At 56.4% G+C, this 18,837-nt stretch overlaps 2 protein-coding genes across 3 annotated transcripts; one reads left to right on the plus strand and one right to left on the minus strand.

Moving 5' to 3' along the window:
- The first annotated feature begins 233 nt into the window (after window positions 1–233).
- LOC131667059 (neurogenic locus protein delta) lies at window positions 234–9,750 on the plus strand. 2 transcript variants are annotated; one of them, XM_058940244.1, is made up of 7 exons: window positions 234–923; window positions 1,101–1,391; window positions 2,436–2,499; window positions 3,429–3,692; window positions 5,060–5,120; window positions 6,378–6,783; window positions 6,904–9,750. In XM_058940244.1, the coding sequence occupies exons 1-7, from the start codon at window positions 861–863 to the stop codon at window positions 8,104–8,106; spliced, it is 2,352 nt and encodes a 783-aa protein (XP_058796227.1). In that variant the 5' UTR covers window positions 234–860; the 3' UTR covers window positions 8,107–9,750. The 2 variants fall into 2 exon arrangements, with proteins under 2 accessions (XP_058796227.1, XP_058796226.1); XM_058940243.1 differs by having other exon boundaries at window positions 6,378–9,750.
- A 1,447-nt stretch (window positions 9,751–11,197) lies between these two features.
- On the minus strand, window positions 11,198–17,686 carry LOC131667058 (uncharacterized). Its single transcript, XM_058940242.1, has 15 exons — window positions 17,541–17,686; window positions 17,294–17,439; window positions 17,046–17,228; window positions 16,625–16,838; window positions 16,331–16,548; window positions 16,067–16,252; window positions 15,853–16,003; window positions 14,711–14,896; window positions 12,952–13,022; window positions 12,701–12,883; window positions 12,421–12,631; window positions 12,136–12,350; window positions 11,868–12,059; window positions 11,664–11,802; window positions 11,198–11,469 (listed from the first exon to the last, which is right to left on the minus strand). Exons 1-15 carry the CDS (start codon window positions 17,668–17,670, stop codon window positions 11,336–11,338), a joined length of 2,559 nt encoding a protein of 852 aa, XP_058796225.1. The 5' UTR covers window positions 17,671–17,686; the 3' UTR covers window positions 11,198–11,335.
- Between the last annotated feature and the right edge of the window lie 1,151 nt (window positions 17,687–18,837).

Below are 18,837 nucleotides of genomic sequence, written 5' to 3' on the forward strand. Positions count from 1 at the left end.
GAGCGAGCGAACGAGCGAGAGTCGTCGGTGGTGGCGGCGGCGGCGGCGCGTGCGACGCGTGCCCCGGGCTGGCGGTGGTGGGGGCGGGTGGCGCGTGTGCAGCTGCAGCAGCTGCACGAGAGTCGGCGAGTCCCCCGGCCTGGTTGGCTCCTCGGCGAGCACACCGCGATTATAAGTAGGGGTGCCGAGCGAAGGGCCACCTCCAGTCGAGGGTTGCAGCGCGTCCCGTCAGTGTCTGCTGCGCGCCATACTCTCTCTCTCTCTCTCTCTCCGTCTTTCTCTCGCTCTCGCTTCCACTCCACTGCCCGAGTTTGCCGATTCGGCCGTGAGGTGTCGCGGGCGTTGCCACTGCTGCAGTACAGTGCTCTCTCTCCCCACAGTGAGTGTGCCGAGCGCGTCTGACGACTGCCTACCAGAGGCAGTTTCTGCCGAGCGTCCGACTCGTCGACACGCACGATACAGCCGCGCGCAGCGTACCATCACACGTTCAGCCAGTGCGACATGCCGCCGCGTCGAATCGTCGAAGCCGCGTGTGTCGTTGCCGAGTAATACGAGCCGCGAGGGAGCAGGCCAGCTGAAGAGCAGCGGGTAAACAGTGCGTGCTTTCCCCTATTCCGCTCCGAAGCCGAGCGTCGACGAAAGAGTGCGCGACGAAGAACAGTTGTTATACTTGCCGTCTGTCCGACACGACACGACGAGCAAAGCAGTGCAAAGAGAGTGACATGCCGCTGCCTCGAGCCGGCGCAAGGAGCTAGTAGTAGAGTGGTCCTGGATGAGGCATCTCGGCGATCGCTGCGTCGACGACTGAGCGCTAGACGACTTGACCACGAGCGACAACAGCAGCAGCAGCCAGCGAGACGATGGACAAGCGGCAGCAGCACTTGCTGATCTTGAGCTTGGTGCTCGCGATAGCAGCTTGCGCGGTAAGTGTGAGCAGCGTCTCGCTCGCTCCATAAATACGCGTCTGCCAGTAATAGCCGGGGTCCCGCTCGGCTGTTCTCCGTCCTCTTTTTTCCTGGCACTCTCCCCAAAGAGGCAGAGACGGCGCGAGAAGTGGTGCTGCCAGTGCCTGAACGTCGGCTGCGTTGCGCGTGTTGCAGGTGGAGGCCTCGGGGGTGTTCGAGCTGCGGCTCAAGTCGTTCGCCAACGAGAACGGCAAGGACAGCCTGGGCAAGTGCTGCTCGGGCCAGGCGAGCACGGCGCAGGGCCGGTGCACCGGCGTCTGCAGGACGCGCTTCCGCGTGTGCCTCAAGCAGTACCAGGTCAACATCGACACCACCACGCCGTGCACCTACGGCGACGTGGTGACGCCGGTGCTCGGCGAGAACTCGCTGACCAGCGCCAGCAATCTGACCAGCCCCATCCGCTTCCCCTTCGACTTTACCTGGCCGGTGAGTTGTGTGCCTGCGCCGTGGGAGCGAGTGACCGGTCGCGCGCGCACATCTGGGCGCGGAGAGCGAGAGAGAGAGAGAGCGGAGCGCGGGCGCGCGGCTAGACAAAGAGTCGGAGAAAAGCGACAAGGGACTAGCCAAGCGACTGCCGGAGCGCTGCTCCGCCTCGCCAGATGTGCCGGCTCGTCGCCGTCGTCTCCAGCGCGAAGGTCGCCGCCGACGGGCCCGCGCATTGTCACGTTATTTACAACGGAGCGCGCGCGCGCGCGACCCCCACGTGAGAGAGAGAGAGAGAGAGAGAGAGGAGCTTGCGACCGAGCGCGGATATTTTTAGAAAGTTTTCCGCCGTGGCGCGGCTCGGGGCGGGCAGGAGTCGGGCGCGCACGTGCGCCGCGTCGCCCCCCGAGAGTCGCGCGCCCGCGGCAGCGTGCGAGGATCAGCTGATCGCGCTCCGCGGGACGATCGTCGCGAGCGCGCATTTTCCCGCGTGGGAACGGAATCGCCGGGCGCAGCGTATCGTGCGCCTCGGTTTTTGCGTTTTCGGTCTGCAATAAATTAGCGGCCGATCACGGTGGCATTTGTCTCTCCGCCGCGGTAATTTATCTCTCTCCTTTCGGCTCTCTCTCTCTTTCTCTCTATACGCATGCGAGTGTGCGGATATGTTGGCTACCTCCTCCTCCTTTCGACGACGAGGAGAGCGAGAGAGAGAGAGAAGTTGGCGATCCTTGTCCTTGCGCCGAGCCCTTTCGAAAATACGCGCGCGCCACAGTCCAAAGACCGCAAACATAACTCAGCTCCCTGACAAATGTTCCACCGGCGACATTCTTCGGGATTCCTTTCTTGCCGCTCGTACGCGCGCGCGCGTGTGTGTGTCTCTCTCTCTCTCTCTCTTTCGAAAAAATTAATAGCGCCCCTTGAATCGATGCGTCCTCCCATCTGCGCGCGTGTGCGTACGTCGGTGCCGAGTATACGTGCGAGTGAATGGGGACGAATGCACGAACGTGAGAGAGTGCGTATACTAATTCGCGCGCATGTTTGTTGCAGGGCACGTTCTCTCTGATCGTCGAGGCCTTCCACGACAGCAGTGACGGCAGCGGCAACTCCACCGGTAAGTACACCGGGCGCAGCGCACATTTAGCACACTTCTGGCAAAAAATAGAAAAAAAATGCATAAATAAAAAAATAAAAAAAATAAGGAAGGAAGCAGGAGGACAAGTTTCGCTCTCGGTCTTTTTTTCGACAAATAGCCCGGGCCGCTGCTCTCGCACGGGGGCGCTCCATTGTCGCCGGGTCCTCACAATGTGGCCCTTTATGTTACGTGCAGCGAGCAGCGCCAGGGCCGCGTATACCTATATAGGTGCAGGCTCTCTGGCGGGATGCTGGTGCTTCCTTTCTCAGGCCTTTCGCCAAACACGCTCGCCTGCCTGCCCCCTCGCACACCAGTACACCTGCAACGACATCCCCACCTCGTGCGCGTCCTCCTCCTCCGCTGTTTCCTTCTCCTCCAACACACGAGCAGCAGCAGCAGCGGCACACAGGCCATCCGGATCCCATCTCTCTCTCTCTCTCTCTCTCTCTCTCTGTCCGATGTGCTCGTATGTACGCAGAGCCACGGGCCTTTGTCCTAATGCACTCTTTGCTGCTGCTACTGCTACTGCTGCCAACAGCACGTGACTCTTGCCAGAGCGAAAAAGCTCCGAAAAACCTCACGATGCACGCCGGATTTCTGCCTTTATTCCCGGTTCTGCTGAATCGCTAGCTAAACGTAGCGTCCTCCCTCTCCCCTCGCGCTCCCTTTTTCCTCCTGCTTCTTGATCTTTCCTCTTTTTTTTTTTTTTTTTTCTTTTCTTTTCTTCCTCGTCTTCGTCTTTTTTCTCTCTTTTTCGGCCGCTGCACGCCGGCGCGCGAGATTTACTACGGACTGGGCTTTCTTTTGCGAGCGCGCGAGAGATAACGGGCTCGCATTTTATCGAGCGCCGGCGGATTCCCCTCGGCGGAGGCTCGCTCTGAAAGCCACGGCAATTGCGCGTTTTGCAGGTAGCCCGAGCGAGCGGGTGATCATCACGAGGCTGGCCACGCAGCGCTGGCTGGACGTCGGCCCGGAATGGATCGAGGACGTGCACAGCTCGCACCACTCGGCGATGGTATACCAGTACCGCGTGACCTGCGCGGCCCACTACTACGGCAAGGGCTGCGAGAACCTCTGTCGGCCGCGCGACGACAACTTCGGCCACTACAGGTGCTCGCCCACCGGCGAGCGCGTCTGCCTGTCCGGCTGGAAAGGCGATTATTGCGCTAGTCGTAAGTAGCTTTGCTATTATACTTTCTCGCCTCCGCGCGCGCGCGCCTTCGCTTGCGTAAGAATCGGCGAGATCTCGGGAATCAGAGAGAGAGAGAGAGAGTGAGAGAGTGGTTGCCATAGGGACGAGGCAGCAAGCAGCAGCAACGTGTGTTCCGAGTGTGTGTGTGTGTGTGTGTGTGTGTGTGTGTGTGTGTGTGTGTGTGTGTGTGTGTGTGTGTGTGTGTGTGTGTGTGTGTGTGTGTGTGTGTGTGCGCGCGCGAGCCGGCTGCTGCTGTTGCTGCTGCTGCTGCTCGGCGCAACTTCCCACGCTTCATGCGCCCGCCTCTCTCCTCCGCTCTTCTCTCTCTCTCGCTCGACTACCTGTGCGCCGGAGAGAAGCTACGCGGTCTCTCTCTCTCTCTCTCTCTCTCTCTCTCTCGAAAATCCGCGCCACTGCGGCGTGCTTTGTTTTCGTGTTGGCGAGGCGACAAGTCATAATAATGTAACTGTAGTAACGATGACGACTGTTGCGACGGTGAGGCAGAGGCGTCGACAGCAGCGTCGCTGGAGCTTTCCACGTGGGTTACTTTCTTGCGCGGCTCGAGTTTCGCGGTCGTTGCACCTGCAGCGGCGCGCCGAGCAGAGCTGACCGACAAATGTCGTAGTCGCGGCATCGATCGTATACGTACGCCGGCTAACGGTCGTCGCCGTCGTCGCAGTCGTCGTCGCACGGGCGACAACACACGTACACAGACGGGCGAGCGAGCGAGCGAGCGAGCGCGCGCCATCAAGGGGAAAGGTCGGGGCAGCAGCTGCGGCAGCTGTGCGCGGCAAGAGGCCTCGAGGCGCTTTAACCCGCAGCTGCCGTGTGTGTCGACTTTTCCGAGCGCGCGCAAACCAGAGTGAGAGAGACGATCGATCGATCGTCGCCGTTACGTTCTCTCTCTCGCTCTCTCTCTCGGTCTCTCATTGCGCTGTGCGAGGTTTAAAGGGCGTATTTTCGCCGGCGCTGGAGCTCGCGCGAGCGGATCCGAGGAATCCCTGCGATTCGACTATAAATACTCGCTCTCTCTGGTCGAGACCCTCCGCTCTCTCGCGCGATTCTCTCTCACACACGAGCTCGACTTTATCAAGGTCACCCGGACTCACTCGGTATTAATCTCTCTCTCTCTCTCTCGCGAATTCGCTGCGAGAGCCGCCGCCGCCGCCGCCACCGCAGTCGACGCTCGGCTATGCACTTTCACTTGCATTCCCGACGAGAGGAGAGGAGAGAGAGAGAGAGAGAGGATCGCCGACCTCTCGGCTTATAACCTCTGCGCTCCTCGCGGGCGCAAAGCATGCTCATCCTTGATTTTTGCTTGACTTTTTTCCTGCTCGCCTGTTTCAGCCCACTGCCTGGCCGGATGCGACGAGCAACACGGACACTGCAGCCGACCCAACGAGTGCACGTGAGTATAGGCGCATCGCTCGCCGGATCCCCGGTGTCCCCACCCTCCAGAGGGAAAGCCTCGGCGCGGGCAGCAGCACGCAGCGATCGATTAATTACTCGCGGCGATTCGCCGAATTAGCAGGACGCGGAAACGCGCGTGTCCCTCGGGCGCACACATGTTCGAGTATGAGGCTCGGCTCTCCTCGCGCGCCGTGGGAGCTGCATCATCCCGCAGCTCCTCTCTCGCGCGCGCGCGCGCGGCCGATTAGCATTTTGAGAACGGGTTTGGGCTTATCTCGCGCGGCGGATCGGAACTTGTCGTAAAATCGCTTTTTTATCGGCCTCGTAATCCCATTGAAATAATGTCCCCGGGATTTCGAGCGAAGAGAGGAGCCGCATAAATTATCTCCTCTCTGCTGACTCTCTTTCTCAGGTCGAGCTCTCATACTCTCTCTCTCTCTCTCTCTCTCTCTCTCCCCCCCTTACTCTCTCTCTCTCTCTCTAGAGCGACGAGAGAAAGAGGGACAGAGTTATGACGATTCAATTGGAATAAATTCGTTGCGCAATTTTCGAGAAGTCTACTGCCGCCACCACCAGCGCCGTCGTTGCCTCGAGCCGTTCCTTCCTTCCTCTCGGTAATGATGCACCCCGAACCAACAAACTCTCTCTAGCTTTTCGAACAAGTAGCGAAAGAGAGAGAGAGAGGAGAAGAAAGAGAGGCAGTGGCGGCGGCGGCTGCAGCAGACTCCTCTCTTCTGCCGGTGTATATGGGATTTAATGGTATAGTCATGCGGCGCGCACCTCTCTCGCAAACACATATACACATATGCCTACAGACAGACACACACGCGCGCGCGGGAGAGCGCGAGCGTAACCTTTCCTTGACCCGCATACTGAGCGGCTCTCTGCAGGCTCGCGCGCGCGGCTCAAACCGTGGGAACACTACTCGGCGACTCATCCCCCCTCCCTCCCTTCCTCCCTGCCGCTCTCTCGTTTTCCTTTTCTCTTTTTCGCCTACCCGTGTGCTCCCTCTCTCTCTCCGGCGGACAAAGTAATGGCCGACCACCGCCACATCCTCTCTCTCACTCACTCACTGGATTGAGCCGCCGTCGCCGCCGCCGCCGCCGCCGCCGCCGCTGCTCGTGTCGAGCTGCCATGCCGCCCGAGGCCCTTATCCTGTTACCTCACCGCTGCAGCACCGGCTGCCGGCGGCTTTCAGCTGAGCGACCATGACTAAGCCGCGCGCGCGCGCGCGCAATGCTCTTCTGTCCGATAGCTGTCACAACGGCTGGACCGGCGAGTTCTGCGACCAGTGCGAGCGCTACCCCGGCTGCCTGCACGGCAGCTGCCAGAAGCCCTGGGAGTGCCTGTGCGACGAGGGCTGGGGCGGGCTGTTCTGCAACCAGGACCTGAACTTCTGCACCAACCACAAGCCCTGCCGCAACGGCGGCACCTGCTTCAACACCGGCGAGGGCTCGTACACGTGCTCGTGCGCGCCCGGCTTCACCGGCACCGACTGCGAGACGCCGCTGCTCGACTGCCAGAGCCAGCCCTGCCTGAACCAGGCCACGTGCGTGAGCGCGAGCGGCAACGCCAGCAGCCCGGAGGCCGCCGAGGGGCCGGCGATCGCGCGCCGCTACCGCTGCGCCTGCCCGGCCGGCTGGCGCGGGCGCCACTGCGAGGTGAGCTCGCGCTCGTGCCGCGACGGGCCCTGCGCCCGCGGCGCCACGTGCGAGGACAGCAGCGAGCGCGGCTTCACCTGCCACTGCCCGGCGGGCTTCGCCGGCGCCGACTGCGCGCAGCAGATCGACGAGTGCGCCTCCAACCCGTGCGCCAACGGCGGCAGCTGCGCCGACCTCACGGCCGGGTTCCGCTGCAGCTGCCCGCCGGGCTTCGCCGGCGAGCAGTGCCAGGTGAACGTGGACGACTGCCAGGGCGCGCCCTGCCTGAACGGCGGCTCCTGCGTGGACCTGGTGAACAAGTTCCGCTGCCAGTGCGCGGCCGGCTTCACCGGCAAGCACTGCGCCGAGCGCGTGGACCTCTGCCAGTACAAGGTGTGCGCCAACGGCGGCAACTGCACCTCCACGGCCAGCGAGTGGAAGTGCACCTGCCGGCCGGGCTTCGCCGGGCGCGACTGCAGCCTCATCTTCGACGAGTGCAAGAACTCGCCGTGCCTGCACGGCGGCAGCTGCCGCAGCCAGCGCGGCAACGGCTTCGTCTGCGACTGCCCGGACGGCTGGCGCGGCGAGACCTGCGCCGAGCCCGCGCGGCCCGGCGCCGCCGGCTTCTGGGCGGCCGACCGGCCGCGCGGCCACGTGGCCGCCGCGCCCGAGGCCCGCCACGCGGCCCTCACCACCGAGCACGTCGTCGTCATCGCGACCATCTCCACGGCCGTGCCGGCCTTCGTGCTCGTGGCCGCGCTCGCGGTCATGTGCATGAAGCGCCGCCAGAAGCGCGAGCAGGCCAAGGCCGACGAGGAGGCGCGCCTGCAGAACGAGCGCAACGCCGTGCACAGCAGCATGAGCAAGCGGGCGGGCGCGCTGCTGTCGCCGCCCTGCGAGCCCGGCGCGGCCGCCTGCGGCGACAGCCACATGATCAAGAACACCTGGACGGCCGCGGCGGCCAGCAAGAGCATCAACAACGCCGACAGCGCCTACGACGAGGGCTACAAGCCCGAGCCCGCGGCCGAGGCGCGCCCGCGCGCCACCAAGCAGCTCAACACCGAGGCGGCGGCGCACCGCGCCTCGCAGCACCTCTACCACAAGGAGAAGGACTCGTGCGCCTCGGTCTGCCAGCTGCTCGAGCCCAAGCGCGCCTCCAGCCTGTTCGCGCCCGAGGCCGGCTGCTGCTCGGCCGCCGGCTGCGCCGACCTCAAGAGGCCCGGCGCCGCCGGCCTGGCGGAGGCGCCGCCCGACGACCTCGACTCGGGCTGCTCGCCCGTCTACGTCATCGACGAGCACTACAGGCACGACCTGTCGCGCGACACCCTGGCCACCGAGGTCTAGCGGCCACTCCGAAGTCACTCTCTTCAAACGGATGCTGTGTGCGGGCGCACCGCCCGCTTTACTTAGCTCTTAGTCTTCACTCGAATACGAAAGAAATGCTGCGCATAGGTACATATATATATTATATATATATATATACACACACAGTGATGTATATCAATCGTGACGTGACGCGCGATGCGCACACACAACTCCTGTACAGAACTAATTTATTATCATTGTTGATTATTGATGTAGCTCGTAATTCGGTAACGCGTGCGTATTCTCGTAAGTTGGTGTCTGTGTGTGCGCGAAAGCAAGAGAATCTGACTGTTTGCTTGGCCGCGAGCGAAGCTTATATATAAATACTGCCTGCGACTGTGTGTGTGCGCGTGTATGTGTGTGTGTCCTGTCTTTACAAATGTACGTGTGTGACCGATGTTTTTGTAATTGCCATCTGCATCCGTGTAATCGAGCTCGGATGACAATTATAGAAAATGTCGAGGGCAAGTGCGACAATCGGCTCTTATAGAGCTTTTCTCCTTTTTTTTCCTTTTTTTTTCTCTCCCTTCTTCTTCGTTTTTCGTTCGAGGATCCGTGCGCGAGCGCGCGAAAAGCTTTTTTTCCAGCCTCGCGCCCGAGTTCATTGACAGTCTGTCGCGCGCGGACACACTAAAAATAAGCTCGGGCGTCAAGGCGCTTCAAGGTCCGACGTTGCGAATAATATTGGGGACGAGAGCTTTTTCGCCGGTAACAATCCGGAATCGCCATAAGCTTTCACTCTACGACGATCTCCATTACGATGATTAACTTTTTTTCTCGTTTTTTCTCTTTTTTTGCGTTTTTTCTTCTATCTTCGATGTAGGCGGTTCTTGATCGATGCCACGGATCCGAGAAGTCACGCCGAGCGGGCAAAGGACTAGCAAGTCCAAATGGCTTGTTTAAGACGTTTCTTTTTTTCACAAATTTTCGTTTTTTTCCTCTTTGTTTGTTCGTTTTCTTTCTTTTTTTTTTATTCTTGTAAAATTGTGCTATCGAGATTTATTTTGATGACTTGCTAGTCGGTGATGCCGCGAGGTGTGTCGAAGCACTGACGACTGCTGTTTTGTTACACACAAATCGTGCGATGAGTGACGTATTTATTTATAACGATAATGATAAATATTTGTTGGTGATATGACGATCATGAAGATATTAGATGATATGAAATATCGGACAACGATGCGACGACGAGATTCATTGATGTTCCTCTTAAAGTTATATTACTCAGAAGTCAGACTTGGGGCTTTCCGCATCTGTAAAGCTTTTTCTCAAAGGCGACGCCTATGCGCGCATGTCCCGTAATAACGGCCAAGTTCGTTGAAGCAGCGAATTAAGGATACAAGATTTCTACGATACATTTGGTTTTTGTACTTATATACAACATATACATAGGTAAAATATCGTCCTAAACGAAACAAAAGGAATCTTTATTCACTGCCACGCGTATGCGCAACTTTGGTGAGAAAATATCTCGACGAGCGTGAGCACTCCGATCGCTGTCTGCTCTTTCGCGCGAGCGCACCTTTTTTTTCGCTTTTTTCTCCGCCGCTGCTCACTTGGAACAAAGAGCGATTGGCCGTATTTTCTCAGCAAAGTTTCGATGTTCGATTTAGTCGTTTTTTTTGCTCTTCTCGCTATCTCAAGCCGTATCCCAATTTACGCATAATCTTAGGTAAAAAGGACAACAACAAATTTGTAAAGACTTCGTAGGTTATAATGTAATGAAAAAGTGCATCATTCTCTTTTTTGTAAGAAAAAAAAAAAATTTCAATGATAAAACGCGAATGAAGTGCGAAATCTGTATATTTGTAGTAGACGTGTACAATTATGATTAGTTAATTAAAAAAATACAAGCTATTGTATCATTATTATCAATACCATTGTAAATAGCGACGAAGAAAAAACATTGTCAGAATATAAATGAAAAACCAACCATATTGTCGAAATGAAAAGAGGATAAATGACAAGTTGAGCGAATTAAAAACGATAAATTCAAAGATAACATCTCTGCGTTCTCATTACTTCCACGCAATCCGTCTTTCACCTTGGCCGCCAGACGTTGCGTCTTAATGCGCGACAGCGCCTAAGAAGATACAGCATCAAACGCGGCTTTAAAAGCTCGCGCTGTTTACGAATAATACGCATCAAAGGAAAGAAAATACAGCGTTTGTCGACTCTAATTTGGGCGAGTCTTTTACTGGGTGCGGTTGATTGACGTCCCCCCGCGGAAAGGGAAGCCGGCGTCGCGCCGCCGCCTCGGCACGCGGCACGCGGCACACGGCGCGAGAGCCCAATCAATCGCACGCGGTAATTGTAACGCCATTGAGCTCTTTTCCCGTCGCGCTCTTATCCGCGCTCCGGATGAATCATTTTCCGCTTTCGGCCGATCGGACTCTCGCCGCGGGAACCGGGCTGCCGCTCGATTGCTCCCGTCGTAGTCCCCGCTGGCCGCTAATTTAATCAACCATTGAAACGCGCGGCTGTAAATCAGCCGTGTAATTGGCAGCTCGCCGTCGAACGTGGGCGACAATGGCACACAGGCGAGAGAGGAGCCCGAGGCGCGGCTGAAAACTTGGTCCGCGCGCGCGAAAATTCCTGAACGAAAAGTTTCTCAAACTCGTAAAAAGGCGCGTCGGCGCGTCGAAAAATTCCTGAGCATCGCCGGCCAGCCACCCTTCCGCAGTGCAATAAAAGCCGCTCGCGGAAATAGCTCGAAAATTTCGTTGGGAGCGTTTTTATATGGCTCGCGGTAAAAGAAAGAAGAAGAAAAAAAAAAAGACGTTACGCGCCGACGGGACGATAGGGGAGCGCAGAGGGTATAACGGACTGCTGGCGAGCGCGCGCACGTAGGTACATAACTGACGCCTCTTCCAGTTATGTTAATGGGCAATTTCCATGGGGGCACCGTTTGACAATGCGCGCCGCGAGCGCCAGTTGCGTCATCGCGCCAATCGAAGCGCAAACTCGCTGGCCGGCGTCTGCTTGGCGTCGTCGAACGTCGCCGTTGCCGTTCGTCCGCAGTGCCGGCGTCGCGACGCTATCCGCCGTACCGCGCTCGCTGGGACGCGGGATCGCAGGGCTTCGGGGCGCAGCGCAGTGACAAGAGCGTTCTGTTCAGCAGGATTGCGATTTATTTGTCGAATGAAGCACAAAGAGTAGTCGCTCGGCGGGGCTCGGGAGTACGGGAGCGTCCGGGCGAAGAATTGCATCAAGGCTCCGGCTGGACGTATCGGCCGGCGAACAGTACGTTGTTGGTCTGCAGGTCCAGCAGGAGGAAGGCGAACGGCCTGTCGACGCGGAAATTCGTCACCAGTGTACCCATTAGCGGTATCACCGAAACACCTGTAAAGACATTTAATTTTCGCTGATCAAAGGAGAGAAAACAAGAGACGCCCGTGTCGTCTGCCTCGTTTCCGAGATAAGGAATGGCTTTTATGCTAATACGATCAGAAACTCGTTCTCGCGCCTCATCGACTCTCGAAGCTCTTTGCGTTCTGATCGTCGTTAGGCCGGTCGTTAAAGGCGCGATTGATTACCGGTGGCGGCGGCGGCGATGGTTCCCTCCTCGCTGACTTCGATTCGGGCGTTGTGAAGCACAGCGCCGACCTGCACGACGTCGTTGGGGAAGCCCGCGGTCAGGTTCGACTTGGAGTCGAACAGATCCGTGATTTTCAGCTGGAACGACAAAGGACCGATCGAGAATGCGCCGTCGGCTCGCGTCTAGCGTGAACGCGACGTACCTTGCCGAGGCTGCTCTGGAGCTGGAGCTTATTGCCGACGGAGAATCGGGGCAACTGCAGAAACAGTTCCGCGTCCTCCAGTTGACGCAGCACCTGCGGGAGCGGCGTGAACGCCAAATCTCTGAGCAGTATTTCCAGTGCGTCCTCCTCCTGGCTCTTAGGCAGCAGCACCAACATCGCCACTCGGTTGCCCTTCATGATCAAGTACAAGCGGTCAATTGAGCACGAGGCCGACAATGTCGATGCGTGCGTTCAAAGAGTCACCGACGATGTAAGGAATCTGCACGACTTCGGAGCGAAGACTCGGGATCTCGGCGTACTTGTAGGTCTTGATGCTCTCCATCAGAGGCACGTCTTTGCAGCCAACGCGCGGCACGTTGAAGCAGCTCAACCTCGTCGCGGTCTTGTCGAAGGCGTGCAGCCAGGTTCCTCTGAAGTACACTGCCGTGGTCAGCAGCGCCTTCGTATCGGCGTCGAGACTGTCTGCAGGCGTGACGTTTCAATTGGACGACTGAATCGCAGTTCACGTGGCGCTTCGTCGAGCGACGCTTACCCTGATCGACGATGGAATCGATTAACCCGTTGGTACGCTTCCTCACCCAGTCGTTGACCGTCCTCGCCGACGTGGCAACGTCTCCGAAATCGACCGCCTCGAAATCGCTTCCGTAGTACCGCAGAGCGTCGCTCAAGTTGTTCGCGGGCACCACGTCCTTCCGGGTCCACAGTTTCATGGCCGACTGCAGCTCGGTGCCGCTCTGGGCATCCTGGAGGACGAAAAATACGACGCGACGCGATGAAGCCGCCTGCGAGCAATCGACGCGAGTGAGATGTACCTTGAAGGAGCCGATGGTTTGACCGGCGATTCTCCTAATGCCGGCAGGATCGGTCGGTAGCCTTAAGGACGCGACGATCTGCTGGCGCGTTCTGCCCGCGGCTGCCTCGGCGAGCACCATTAGCGCCGCCTTAACGCTCGACGAGCCGACCACCACATTACCGGGCTTGGCTGCGCACAGCTCCTGCGAAATTTCCCCCGTTTTTGCAGGCCTCCTCCTTTTCTCTTTTATCTCGTCTCAATTATACGTACATTAAGAAGCTCGATGTTGAAGAAGTTCTGAGTCGCCAGGTAATCGTCGGTCTCTTGCGCGGAGCTGGAGCCTGCAAAGCAAATCGAGCGCCAATAATGGGACGTTCGAGAAGGAGTAAAGGTCGCGCTGCACAACGATCAATCGCGATCGTTTGCGGTGACGGCCGCGAGACAAAGGAGAGCGCTCGGCAAATCGAACTTTTCCGCGTCGATCGTGTCGCGCGCAAATCGACGCGTTGCGCAACGGCAACTGCGGCGCGATTGCTTTTTTACAGGCGTACGCACGAAATACGCCCCAGCTCCGAAATTATAAATTCAGGGACCGCGTGCGCGTAGCGCTATACGCGTACGCGTTGCTTTTGTCGGCTCGCGACGCCAAGCTTTAACTCACTGGCTCGTGCGCTTAACGAAAACAAAATTTATACATCTCGTATACATACGAAGCGCAATAAAAACGGCTGCGGGTAAGCCGTAAAAGTTACACACCGAGCCGCTGATTCGGCAGTCCGCGCGGGCAGGACACGCTGTCCAATAAAATACAAGAGTCTCGGTGGGATCAAGGCAACTTTGTCTACCGGGTCAGGCTCCGATGATTAATTTAAATTTAACGGTGCTGTTACATTTCGAGTTTTTAGTATGGACGCGGCGACCAACGTTTATTACTATTTTCATTTATTTATTTATTTATTGTTTGCGAAAGAAAATGAAAAGAGCTTGTTTGGAAAAGTTCCCGAGACTACTGGTGGTATATAAAAATCAGTCGTACGAGACGCGCGCGTCAAAACAATTTCCCGCAGGCACGTATTTACAAACACGGGCGATCGCCTCGCGCGCAAGAAAAAGACGCCTCTCTCGCGCGCGCGGTAAACGAGAAGCAAGCAGGAGGCGAGCGACCGGTGCCGCGTTTTGGCGCATCGCTCGTCGGCTGCGAGCTTTTATCCGGAGACTGCGTCGGATCGATTGCGAGCCGAGCGAGGAAGCTTGTCGGCGCGCGGGTCTGATCTGTCGATGACTCGACCGTTTCCCCACCTCGCGCCCGGCGAAATTTATGAGTGCTCGGCGTCGGAGCGCACGCGTGTTTTTTTTTTTCTTTTTCTTTATTTTTCAAGGAGCGATTCGAGTGGACTTTGTTCCAGTCCTGTTTTGACGAGAATTCTTTTGCTTTTTTTTTTCCTCGAGCGTTGCTGGCAGTTATTATTGTCAGTGAGTTGTGAATCGTCAAATAAAACTCCAGGTTATAATAAGACGAGGCGATTTACATGAGTTTCGGCGATAAGCATTGAGCGTAGGATTGACTATATTTTTCTTTCGCATAATTAATTCCTCGACTATGTTTACTGCCGCAATCACTGTTTAAGGATAGTTGTTATTTTGATATTGGCATTTTAATTAGACGCGAATATAATTTTCCAGCACGCAGCTTTGATTCGCGAAGTGAAATAGATATTCGTGTTAAACATTTTCGTAAGAAAAAACAGCACCGCCGTGGAAAAATCTCGTACTATTTCTCCGTTAGCACATTTAACTCGAAACTAGTGCAGGAAAATCGCGATCGCGTCTCAAGAGTACACGAATCTATTGCAAATGGTAGAGTAATATAACGCGAGAAGCTTGGGGAAATTTAGTAAGGCACGAGTAGGGAGAGATGGTAGCCGTGAAAATGCGAAAACGCCAGTGAGCCGGAACGTATTAGCAGCAATGAAGAGATCGTTAGCCAAAGAATGGACGCTCCAGAACGAAATCCAAAGATCACGCGTACCTGGCATTGGGCCGAGCGTCTGCGAGGTGAGCGCGGGCGGCGGCTTGACGACTCTGCTCGTCTCGAGAGGATGATCGACGATGCCCATGTAGGTGATAGTGCCAGTGCTCTCGTCCTCGATGTAGAACAGGAAGGGATGAGTCGCGTGGAAGGTCTCGTCGCCCATCTTGTTTCCAAGCTCGATCGCTGCCGAGCGAGCAACAAGCAAACAATCAAAACGAGCGAGCTCTCTCGACGGGTCTCGCCAAAGCACCGATCATTTCATCAATTATCGGTAAACGCTGGGCATTCAGCTAATAGTTTCTGCGGACGATCACTCGCAGCCCCGTAATTTCGGCTGCTCGCTCGCGATAGACGAAACGCCGACGCCAGCGAGCAATTATTTGCCGGGGATGCGGCGATGGAGGCGAGTACGCTTGCCGCTGTGCCCTCTTTTACGACGGAGAAGCGCGACGATCGAGACGTTAAAAAAACAAAGTTATCGTTCGGAAGTTAAACGCTACCGATGAGGAAAGCAACCGGCGCGGTCAGAGAAATGAAATTAGCGCGGGGCATGCGCTTCCAGTATAATCACACGGTGCAGTCCTTGCGAGCGAGCTCTCTGTTTGCAGTGTACAATTTCGGACTTTTCGAGCTTCCCATTGCGCGTTAGCGAAAAAAGAGCGAAACAAAACGAAAACAAAAAAAGAAAAGACAAGAAAAGTAAACGAAAAAGAACAAAACACGAGAAAAAGTTCAATGGCATATCGGGAACCGATGATCTTTGAAAACCGTGGGAACAATTATTTCTCCCGACTTCCGATCGCGCGCAGTTGTACGTAACCAGCTTTTAACTGATTCGTCAAAAATCACGTCGGGCAAGCGCATCGGTAAAAAGTGCCAAAGTGTTGCGATAAGCGCGTCGAAAAGAAAAAAAGAGAAGTAAATTGAACGACAGTCCAACGTAAAACACATCCAAGTCAGCCGTGTGACAACGAACTCGTTTAACCGAGAGTCGAATGGTCGAATGGAATCTCTGGTTCAGAGCACAGAGCTGGCCATTCACACCTCGCTCGTTCTCACTTCTCCCGAAAGCGTCATTGAAATGCAAATAAAATCGGCCTTCGACCATTCGATACGACAAAGACGCATGATGTACGCACTGGTGGCAACGTAAGCCGTGGTTCCCTTTTCGTTGATCTCGATTCCCGCCTTCTGCACGACATCCGAGACGGCGAGTCGCCTGCTGGTGGACTTGGACTTCTGTATGCCCGTGAGAGTGGCCGTGGCCTCGAAGATGTCGCGGATGCCCAGCTGAACATAATCGCCAGTCAGCGCCTCGATCGATTGTCGCGTGCTTCGCTTCGTCGAACCTACCTCGCGAAGGTTGCTCTGCAAGTGGCTGGTGAAGTCAAATTGGAATTTGGGGAGCAGTACGTCGACGGGTACGAGCTGCAGCGTCGACATTTTCTCGGCCAGCAGCTTCGGCGTGATCTTCTGCAGCACGAAGTTCAGCTGACCGGGCGACTGCGGCAGCACGAAGTACATCGCGTATTTGCGGCCCTGCAAGCACGCGAAGACAAGTAAGCCGCGCAAGCGAAGCGCGACTCGAGAAAATGCCCAATCGAAAGGTCAGCTCACGGCATAGGGTATCCGAAGGATCTTCGAGTTGAGCTCCTCGGCGTAGGTCGCGTAGAAGCTCTTGCTGGCCCGCATGTAAGGCACCTCGATGGCAGTCTTGTCGGCCAGATAAAACTTGTCCAGCCTCGTCTGCTTCTCGTCGAAGGGCTGCTTGTCCCAGTTGCCTTGGAAGTAGAGCGCGCTCGCGATCAGCATCAGGTCGTCCTTCAAGCTCTGCTCTGCAAGGCGACGCGCACGGGCACCGTCAGACGACTCGGATGTCGATTCTCGGCATCGCGCGACGTCGATTCTCACCATCGTCTATGAGCTTGCTTATGCGCCCGTTGGTCACGTTGCTTGCGAAGTCGTTGATCATCAGCGCGACCGAGTGCGAGTCGGCGAAGCTCGCGTTGACGAGGTTCGCGCGGTAGTGGGCCTCCAGGATCGCGGCGTACGACTGGCGGGGCAGGATGGTGTTGTCGAGGTAGATGCGATTGCCGTAGTTCTGCGTGTACTCGGGGCTCTTCTCCTGAAACGCGTTTCGTTCTTCGTCGATCGGACGGCAATCGACTCGCGGAGAGCCTTCGCCTAGGCCGATCAATTGGGAGCGCGAGGAAGGAGCGCGCGGGCTTAAGTGAGTCCAATTCGAGTGTCGAGAGTCCGCTCGCGAAGAGAAAGAAGCAGAAAGAGAAACGCAAAGTCAAACTGATCGAGCGCGGCCTCTTTGCGTATGTACCTCGAGAGATCGCAGAATGCTCGTGTAGCGAGCGCGGCTCTCCTCGGCCCTCGCCGGCAGGCGGAGAGCCTTGGCGAGCTCCCGTGCGGTGTCCTCCTGCGCCCCCTCGTACAGCATGACCAGCGCCAGCTTCAGCGATATCGGTGAGATCAGGATGTTGCCTCGGCCGTGCGACGCCATGCTCTGCAACGGGCGATCGGCGGTCGTCTCAGAATAGTCGCTGTCGGTCCGCGATTACGCGCGTATACCTGCAGCAGAGCCCAGTCGAACTCGTCGAAACGCTCGCCTTTATAGGGCGCGAACTCGTCGACGTCGGTGCTGCTGCCGGTGGTCGGGGTGGTCGGCAGAGCGGCGCCGAGGGCTGCGCTCGTGGCGAGCACAAGTGCTATCCAGCCTGCAAGCAGCGCCATGGTCGGGCGTCAGTCGGCGACGCTGTCTCTCTCTCTCTCTCTCTCTTTCTCTCGCGCGCAGGGCCTCTGTCTACGCTATACTGACCTGGCGACGTCATCGTGCGCTTTGGCTCGCTCGCAGGCGCGTTGTGTCGACCAGCAGAGGAGCGTCGTGACTGCGTGCCGCTCGTTGGCCTGAACTCGCTCTTCGAGGATGTGACGACGACTGCTCGCATGAGAGGAGTAGGAGGCAGGACCGGATTGGCTGTCGATTCAGACGTGCTTCCTCGCTCGCTCCGACCGCGCGACAATGACTTCATCTCGCCGCGGATCTCTCTTTCTCTCTATCTCCCGGTTTTTTCGTCGTTTTGTTTTTGTTCTCGCGTTCATTTTTCTTTTTCCCTCGGCGACCGACACGCTCGTGCGCGTCTCTGCCGACGGCGACTCTCGATCGACGCGCGCTAGCGACACGCGTCACGGTCGGCGATCGTGTAGCTCGATCGCGCCTGTTTACGTATCGTATGGGGAAGTACGCGCATGTACGCACGCTGTCACGTCGTGCGCCTCATTGGACTTGGGCTCGGGCGACAAGTGCCCGCGCGGTTGCTACGCCTCGCGGCGCGAGTTCGAAGAGGAGAACGGGAAGACCACTTCGTTCCTTAAGCGAGTCAATGGGATTTTATTCTTTCCAGGGCATCACCTTTATTTTTCCATTCTCTGTACAAAAATTTCTTTTTTTTTTACAACAATTTTTTTTTTGAATTTTGATGTTTAATGAAAATAAATAAACGCGATTACTCGACGAACGCGGCTACGGTGAATAGGTTAGCCTGACTATGGACTTTGCGTGCATTAAATGAAGTTTTTGACCGAGGTGTAACTGTCCATCGCTGATCTTGCTAATTTCAAGGTGTAGTCCAAGTTCTCGTCGCTCATGTACGGTCTCGCCACGTTCTCTATGCGGGCTTTGATGTTCTGCAAATTAAAACTTATTGTTATGGTATTGGAGTGGCAATTACTTGACATTTCGCAAGAACAAAGCCATTGAAAATCTAATGATTATCAATTTGCTTTCATTAAACAAAAGACAAATTCAAATATCTTGAAAAAAGAAAAAAACACAACGATAAGGAAATCTGTAGATAAAACGAACCTCTTTGTTGATGTTCGGCAAATTCATGTTGAACGAGCAGAACGACGTGAACTTGCAAACCGCATGAGTAGCGACGACTCCCCAGAGTAAAAAGAACGAGAGGAACTTAGCGCCAGCAAAGATCTTGTGCGCGAAAGGCAGCAGCAAAGCTCTGGCAGTGATGGCAATGTTCTTGAGATGCGTGATACTCTCAAGGAAATCATACTTGGCTTTGTCCGGTTTTTCGGCCACCGATCGACTGACGGGGGCG

Source organism: Phymastichus coffea, unplaced genomic scaffold, assembly GCF_024137745.1.
Source record: "Phymastichus coffea isolate CEN01 unplaced genomic scaffold, Cenicafe_Pcof_1.1 PCOF00062, whole genome shotgun sequence".
Taxonomy (NCBI): Eukaryota; Metazoa; Arthropoda; class Insecta; order Hymenoptera; family Eulophidae; genus Phymastichus; species Phymastichus coffea.

Coding starts and splice junctions, on each gene's coding strand:
- LOC131667059 (XM_058940243.1), top strand. CDS start 861: ATGGACAAGCGGCAGCAGCACTTGCTGATCTTGAGCTTGGTGCTCGCG. Junction 1,392..2,435: donor CCTTCGACTTTACCTGGCCG/GTGAGTTGTGTG, acceptor TGTTTGTTGCAG/GGCACGTTCTCTCTGATCGT. Junction 2,500..3,428: donor CGGCAGCGGCAACTCCACCG/GTAAGTACACCG, acceptor CGCGTTTTGCAG/GTAGCCCGAGCGAGCGGGTG.
- LOC131667058 (XM_058940242.1), bottom strand. CDS start 17,670: ATGCGAGCAGTCGTCGTCACATCCTCGAAGAGCGAGTTCAGGCCAACG. Junction 16,839..17,045: donor GCATTCTGCGATCTCTCGAG/GTACATACGCAA, acceptor AACGCGTTTCAG/GAGAAGAGCCCCGAGTACAC. Junction 16,253..16,330: donor TCCTTCGGATACCCTATGCC/GTGAGCTGACCT, acceptor GCGTGCTTGCAG/GGCCGCAAATACGCGATGTA.